Source organism: Orycteropus afer, unplaced genomic scaffold, assembly GCF_000298275.1.
Source record: "Orycteropus afer afer isolate SDZICR_OR568_19922 unplaced genomic scaffold, OryAfe1.0 scaffold01394, whole genome shotgun sequence".
In the NCBI taxonomy this organism is placed as follows: domain Eukaryota; kingdom Metazoa; phylum Chordata; class Mammalia; order Tubulidentata; family Orycteropodidae; genus Orycteropus; species Orycteropus afer.
This window is the reverse complement of record NW_006922981.1, coordinates 1,705-10,144: the sequence shown is the minus strand read 5'-3', so window position 1 is coordinate 10,144 and position 8,440 is coordinate 1,705. Positions and strand designations below refer to the sequence as shown.

Below are 8,440 nucleotides of genomic sequence, written 5' to 3'. Positions count from 1 at the left end.
TGGGCAATCCTACTTCCGTAGTGATACTGCCTCAGAAACCCAAGGAGGGGTCGCTATGAGTCGGGGCCGACTCAACGGCACATAACAACAACAACAAAACATCTTTCTGGTATTCTTTTCTTTGAGCCAAGATCCATCTAAGATCAGCAATGATATCCATTGTTTCACATCCTCTTCTGAATCCAGCCTGTACCTCTCGTGGTTCTCTGTCTATATACTGCTCTGTTTTTGAATTATCTTCAGTAAGATTTTACTTGCACATGATATTAATGACATTCTTCAGTAATTTCCACATTCTGTGGAATCACCTTTCTTTGGAATGGGTACAAACACAGATCTCTTCAAGTCAGTTGGCCAGGTAGCTCTCTTCCAAATCTCTTGGCATAACTGAGTGATTAACTTCAGGGGGCATCTGTTTGTTGAAACATTTCAATGGGTATTCATTCCATCAATTCTTGGAGTCTTGTTCTTCTCCAGTTCCTTCAGTGAAGCTTTGACTTCTTCCTTCAATACCATTGGTTCTTGATCATATGTCACTTCCTGAAATGGATGAAGATCTACCAGTTCTTTTTGGTACAGTGACTCTGTGTATCCTATCTATCTTCTTTTGATGTTTCCTGCATCATTCAATATTTTCCCCATAGCTTCTTTCAATATTGCATCTCAAGGCTTCATTTTTTTCTCAGTTCTTTCAGCTTGAGAAATGATGAGGGTGTTCTTCCCTTTTGGTTTTCTAACTCCAGGTCTTTGTACATTTTATTATAGTAATTGGTTTTGTCTACTCAAGCTACTCTTTGAAATTTTCTGTTCAGCTCTTTTATCTCTTCACTTCTGGACAATCAATAAAGAAGACTGGAGAAGAACTGATGCTTTTGAGATGTGGTGCAGGTGAAGAATGGTGAGAGTTCCATGGTCTGCTAAAAGGACTAATAAAGCTGTCCTGGAAGAAGTGCAGCCAGAATGCTCCTTGTAAGGGAGATGGACAGACTTTTTTTCACCTACTTTTGTCATGTTGTCAGAAGGAACCATTCCCTGGAGAAAGATATCATGCTTGGTAAAGTGGAGGGTCAACGAAAAAGGGGAAGGCCCTCAACAAGATGGGTGGGTTTACACAGTGGCTGCAACAATGGACTCAGGTATATCAAGAATTGTGAGGCTGGCTGAGGACTGGGCAGTGTTTCATTCTTTTGTACATAGGGTCACTGTGAGTCAGAGATGATTTGATGGCACCTAACAAAGACAAAGAAAAATATTTGTCTGTGAAATACGATGTTTGTAAAGAATATTGAAGATATCATAGACCATCAGAAGAGATGGAATTTTTCTTGGAAGTCATAAAGAAAGAATGCTCCTAAGAAGCAAAGATGGGAAGACTTCACCTTCTGTACTTTGTGCGTGTTATTAAAAGAAACTAGTCCCTGAAAAAGACATCCTTTGGTATAATAGAAGGTCAGCAAAAGAGAAGACCCACAACAAGTTGGACTGACACAGTTGAAGTCACAATTGGCATTTTCTCTCTTTTTTCCTATCAGACTGGAGGGAAGTCATAATAATATATGACCCTCTCTTCTATGATCAGAAGGAGATAATATTTTGGGAGATAGCAGAGCAACAACAATGACAACACATGGGCCCATGAATATTATTACATGGATCAGAGTTACCCACAACCCCAGACATCTAAATTCTGCATGGTTCCATGAAAGGGTGATACTTTTCTCTTCATTGAGCAACTCTAATTTTAAATCCATTTTTTATGCCATGATAGTCTATACTCTGACTTACACAGCTTCTATCTCCCGAACAATCACATCAACTAATAAATGGCATTTTTCTTTACAGAGTTATTTCTTTATGTAAATGGGAAACAATTTATATTTGTGAAAATTTATTTGGCATTGCCAAAATCACACTGTCTTCTATCAGCAACTTGAGACACACTACACTACCATCCTATAACTCTTATTTTCTCCTGTTATTTTTTTTATAATAATAAAGTTGTTGTTGTTGTTGTCATGTGCCATTGAGTCGGACCCGACCCATAGTGATCCCTCCTTGGGATTCCGAGGCAGTATCACTGCAGAAGTAGATTGCCCCATCTTCCTTCTGAGGAGTGGCTGGTGGGTTTGAACCTCCAGCCTTCTGGTTAACAGTCAAGTACCTTAGCCACTATGCTACCATTTATTTCCTCAGCTCTGATAAGTGGAGTAAAATGACATTTTCTAGAAAAATGGTATATCACAGACAGTTAAGAATGTGGGGTCTAGAGTTAAACTGTTGGAGCTCCCATGTAAGCTTACCTATTACCTACTTGAGTTAATATGTCCACAGTAATACTTCTGTGCTCTGATTTAATTGTTTGTAACACCCAACTATTGATAAACATTTACTGAGACACTGTTCTAAATGCTGGGTGTATAACATTGACAAAACAAACAAGTATCTCTTCAGAGAATTTACATGAAATTTGTGAAAACAGACAAGAAAAAGTATAAGGAGAATATGTAGCATGTTTAATGGAGATAACTGTTATGGAAACAAAGGAACCATGAAAGAGTGATGGAGCAGTTTCATTTGAAATAAGATGGTAAATTACAAACTTAAAATTAGAAAATAATTGTGTGGTTATTAAGGGGAAGAAAAATTTAAGATGAGAAGAGTGGGCAGGAGAGTTCTAGGTAGTGTCAGAACTTATGTGTATAGGGACAAGTGAAGATATAATTGTGGCCAATACAAAATAAGCAAATAAGAGAGAGAGATCCTAGACTGTAAGAGTGGGGCAAGACTATTTATACTTGAGACTCTTTTGGGGGCATGGTCTTACTCTTATAGTGCTAGGAAGTGTTGCAAAGTTTGAAAGGAAAAGTGATTTTTAATGGTATTACTCTAGCTTCTACATTGAAATAAGTTTCAAGGGGTGTTGGAAAATAAATGGAGACAAGCCAATGAGAGGTAGCAATAATTACCACTGAGACAATGGTTCCTGGGGCAAGACCATAGAGAGGTGTTATTGAGATGTACTCAAACTCTGAATATATATTTGTTTTGGTTACCTAGTGTGGCTCTGACAGAAATACACCACAAATAGGTGGGTTGAACAAACAGAAGTTTATTCACTTACAGTTTGGAGGCTTTAAGTACAAATTCAAGACTAGACACTAGGTGCTAGGGGAAAGCCCCTCAACCTTGAGCTTCAGCTCTGCTTCATGCTCCTGGTCCACTGAAGCTGGAGGCTCTTCTTCACTCAGACAGCTGCTGGCTTCTGAGGCTGACAAACCAAGGTCGACAAGTAAAAAGACATAGTCCCAATGTTACCAAACAACACAGCAGGCCACTAATTCAAGTCCAGTAGAAGTCCCAGGATCAGCAGGGCATGGCAGATGGCTGAACAATGACTTGGCAACATGCAGGGCTCAAGTATGCCAAAAACTGGAGACCTTCCTCAAAGTTGCTTCTTATATAATGGAAACAGCCCACATCCCTAAAGCAGCTACTCAGCTGCTCAAATAACTACATCCAGCTGCCCAGCTAATCACCCAGACCCAGCCAAGTTGACCCACAGTCTTAACTACCACAATACTCTTGGTATAATTAACATGATATGCTGACAATTAAATGTGAGGGGTGTGAAATCAGAAGAAATATCAAGGATCCTTCCTAAGGTTTAGCATGAAAAAGTAGAGGCATGGCTTCTGTTATCTAAAATCAAATTTTAAATATTGCTATATTGCTGTTACCTTCTATGAGTTGGAGGACCTGGTGGCACAAATGGTTAACTCAAAGGGGGGAGGTTCAAATCTAACCAGACTTCTGGAGAAGAAAACACTACAGATGTACTCCTTAAAACAAAACAACCAATCAAACAAAAAAAACCCCAACCAATCAAACAAAAAAATCTGCCATAGAAAACACTATCAAGCACCATTCTAGTCTGACACACTTCTGATCACCATGAATCAGAAGCAACATGAGGGCAAAACTTTTATTTTTGTTTGAATCAGAGTTATTATTATCTATCCATCAATTATTGAAAAGGAAAATATATTTGGAAAATGTTCACATTTAGCCATGCTGTATTACTCTCATTTTCTTTATCACTATTTAAATAGTTGAATTTTTATAATACATAGATTTTTGGCTTAGCTCCATGAAAAATAAAATTGTGGTTCAAACATACATCAGAACTCATATTACATAAAACATGGAAAGCATTTATTTAACAGGAAATTGAGAGGGGAGATAAAGAGATGCTAACTCATCTTACCCATGATTTATATTATTCTTGTTTAATAACAGTTTATACAAACTTTTTACACTTCTATTTTGTATTATTTTGCTCTATATTGTATGTGTAAGGATGATAAGGCAGTTTGAGTTTAGGTGAACTTAAATATTTCTTGTGATTGCTATGGTCAAAACAATTTTAGAACTTGTTGGTCATCTTTGCCAATGCAGACCAACAGTATCCATTAAACAATACGTGAATAAAAACAAGCCCAACATAGTTTATAGAAAAGACCAGAATAGTGGAAACATGTGAATATAAAAAAAGACATGATGCTTTTATAAGATTAGAGGTGGGCAAAGCAATCCTATTATTTAAAAAATACTTATCACTTATCTATAATTAACAACAAATATATACCCAAGAATATGCAGGCTTCAAAGAAAAAATAATTTACAATGAAATCATTCTGTAGAGTATTGATATGAAAGACATATATCCAACATATAATAAGAAAAATATTATTGATCTAAATGCTCTGAAAAAATCAACCAGTAGTGGAAATAGTAAATGTTTTTAATCCTAAAGCTGAGTTTGCATATAATTTTAAACATTCAAATGGATGAAAATAACAAATTACAAAATATTATTAAAAAAAATTAATGTAAATTTAAAAAATGAACCATATCAACAAAATGCAAACAATATAGTAATCATTATAGAAAATGAAAAAAACAACAAAAAAAGGTACTTTCTGAACTAGTCTTTGAATAGCCGATAAAATTTAAATGTAATTTCTAGGATAAGTAGGAGAATAAGGGAATAAGGAGGGAAGGAAGGAAGGAGGGATGGCAGGAGTGAGAGAAGGAGAGACAATGAAAGAGACAGAAAGAGAGGCCGAGAGAAGGAAGGAAATTGAGCAAACTCCCTGACCAAAATCAGGAGATCCTCTCACCCTGAATCAATTGCCAATCGTTAGCTTTACATTATTTCCCTGCTGACAGTTTGAAAACAAATGAGTGAAGCATTTTGAGAACGGTTTTTCAAAGAACAAAGCAAGCCAACAGAAATGAGGGTGAAAACAATGATTTTTTGAAACACATTGAAGTTAATTGTTGTTGTTGTTATGTGTCATCAAAGTTCACTAGTAGTAATTTATTGAGACTTGTTGACAGATCAGAGAAAGGTGGGATTTTCAATTGTTTTGTGAATTGACACCAACATTATATCTCTGTGTGAAGGTTTTCAACTAGATGAATTTATAACATGGCAGGTCCAGAAACCTTAATAACATGACAGCCCTGATTTTGCCCATGTGCAAAGCCCATATTCATTTAGAAGGTTTTAATGATGAAGGAAGTCACAAATATATTAGTAAGTGGAAACAAAGGGGCAAGAGAATATAGGATTTTTTTAATGTATATAAGATACACAAGCATAGGTATTAGTCTAGAAGAACATAAACAAAATTATCAAGAATTTGTAGGACTTTCCTATTTTTCAAATAGTTTTCCAAGTATTCTTCAATGTTAATATATACCATTTTCCAGAACTTGATTATGTTGCAACATTTACTTAAGTGTAATTCCAAAAGTATAAAGGGATGAGATTTTTAAATTTAATATTTTAGCTATCAGTGTGTGTATCATTTAAAATTAAAAAAAATAATTTATACAAAACCAGTTATTCTTCACAAAAAAAAAAGGATATTTTGTTACATTTAAACTTTGGTATAACTCTGGGGGGGGCAGGAATTATTATTTCTTTCTTATAGTTAAGAAAAATGAGGCTTATAGTATAGTACCTAAGAGTCATGCAGCTAACAGGGTAGCAGACCTGGAATGTCTATTTCTAAAACAAGAATACCTAACGACTCCATTAAATGTGCTATATTTCTTCTCTGTATAATACACTCTGACTTCTGAAATTTTTACTATTGTACCAAGGATGTAGCTATTGTTCATAAAGGAATTCTCTGAAATTGGATATGCATGGTGATTGATATGATACAGTTTAAATAATGATGTCACACTTTCTTCTTTTGCACACGAATTTCCCTTAAAAGTATATAGATTTAAACTCCTAGTTTAACTTCTGTTTCATAGTTTCTAATTACAGTTATGATTTCTGGAAAGATGTATTGCTGGAAATAACCATGATCATATAGAGACCAGTAAAGAAAGGCTGGACAGAAAGAGATGAATTGAAGGATTACACTGTTTTTAGAGAGAAAGACCCCACAAAAAATATCCAGTAGGAAAACAGAAAATATGAGATTCATTAATTTATACAGTGTCATCTTAAATGTCTGGTGCTTTCTTCTGCATGACTCTAATGAGAGCATTTTTCACTGCTTTGTTCCTAAGACTATAAATAAGTGGGTTCAGCATGGGGATCACAATAGAGTAAAAAACAGAGGACACTTGTTCCTTTCCCAAGGAGTAGGACTTACTTGGTTTTAAATATGTAAAAATCATGGTACCATAGAAGATGGACACTCCTAGTAGGTGGGAGGCACAGGTTGAGAAGGCTTTTCGCTTTCCAGAGGTGGATTTGATTTGCAGGATAGTGGAGAGAATGGCGACATAGGACACAGAGATTGTGCTAATGGACACCACTGCAGTGAAGCCACCAAGAATGAATATAGTGATCTCAGTGTTATGCGCGTCAGTACAGGACAGGACTAAAATCGGAGATACATCACAGAAAAAGTGATGAATTACATTGGAGTCACAGAAATGCAAGGTGTTCATGGAAAGAACAATGACAAAAGTTTCACTGAATGCCATCACATAGGATGCAGTGATGAGGGAGCGGCAGAGTGTCACGGACATAAAAACTGAGTATTGTAGAGGATTGCAAATAGCTACATAGCGATCAAAGGCCATTGAAGAGAGAAGAAAGCATTCAGTGGCAGCCAAGGAGATAAAAAAATACATCTGGGTGAAGCAACCAACTAATGAAATATACTTGGTGGAAGTCAGTAAGTTGTCTAAGGTTTTAGGGTTAATGACTGTTGAGTAACTGAGATCAAGGAAGGACAGATGACTGAGGAAAAAGTACATGGGGGTGTGAAGCTGGAGGTCCAGGTGGATTAGCAGTATCATCCCTGCATTCCCCAGCACAGTCACCAGGTAAATCAGGAGAAAGAGACTGAAGAGGACCAGCCGCATCTCTTCAGAGTCTGTCAGTCCCATAAGGATGAAGGCAGACACGTTTGTGTTATTCATTCTACCCATAGTTTGTCTCTTCTCTAAACTGTAGGAAGTTAAATTTGATACTTAGCATCAGTGACTTCATACAGGTTTTTGTTTATGTGAATGACCCAGCAGTATAAAAAACATACTTGTGAATATAGAAATTGACAACAAAGAGTATTTTAAAAATATGACTGCTCAAAATCTTAATTTCATTCCATATATAAGTGTGAGTATAAATTAACATTGTAATATGACAGAAACAAGTAGCACATATTACAAAATTAGAATGGAACTTCTAGTGTTCTCAGTGCTGTCCTTTATTAATATATTAAATTCCACGAAAGTATCATGCCATAGGTGGTGTTGTTATCCACACTTGTAAATAAGAAAATTGGAATAGAACTTTAAGTAATTTATCTGAAGTCAGAGTTAGTGAATGTTGGTTGTATTATTAGCATGTTAGCTTTATTAGAATTAAAGGCTTTAGGTTTATTAGAAATTAAGTATACTCATAACACTATAATTAATTTCAGCTTCCTGAGAAAAAAAGTTAAGTGTATAATAAGCAATGATAGAAACAGTATTTTAATGCATTGTACTGTCTCTCTCTCTCTCTCTCTTTTTTAACATTATTATTTAATACAAGTGACCATCAGAAATTTCAACTTTGAGGTTCTTAACTGTGGTGAGTTGAAATCGTACAGCACAGAATACTCATTTACAAAAGATATGCTGTGTTCTTAACTTGAGTATACAAAACCAAATTTCATTTGAAAGTTATATTTCCCAAGTATGAACATTGCTTGCATATAACTTATTATATCAACTCTGTATATTTGTTTCAACAAGCACCAGAATTACTTAAGGCAAGGCCTAAACATCTATGCCTATATCGATGTCTATGTCTATGTCTATTCTTATCATTTTTCCATTTTATTTTATATGACCTAAAATAAACCACAACCTTTGTTTGGGATTTGACTCCAATCCTATAGGACAGTGTCGAATTACCCAA

At 35.6% G+C, this 8,440-nt stretch overlaps 1 protein-coding gene across 1 annotated transcript; it reads right to left on the bottom strand.

Moving 5' to 3' along the window:
- Nucleotides 1-6,525: 6,525 nt before the first annotated feature.
- Nucleotides 6,526-7,464, bottom strand: LOC103213194 (olfactory receptor 8H1-like). The gene has a single exon (XM_007959058.1). The coding sequence runs from the start codon at nucleotides 7,462-7,464 to the stop codon at nucleotides 6,526-6,528; it is 939 nt and encodes a 312-aa protein (XP_007957249.1).
- Between the last annotated feature and the right edge of the window lie 976 nt (nucleotides 7,465-8,440).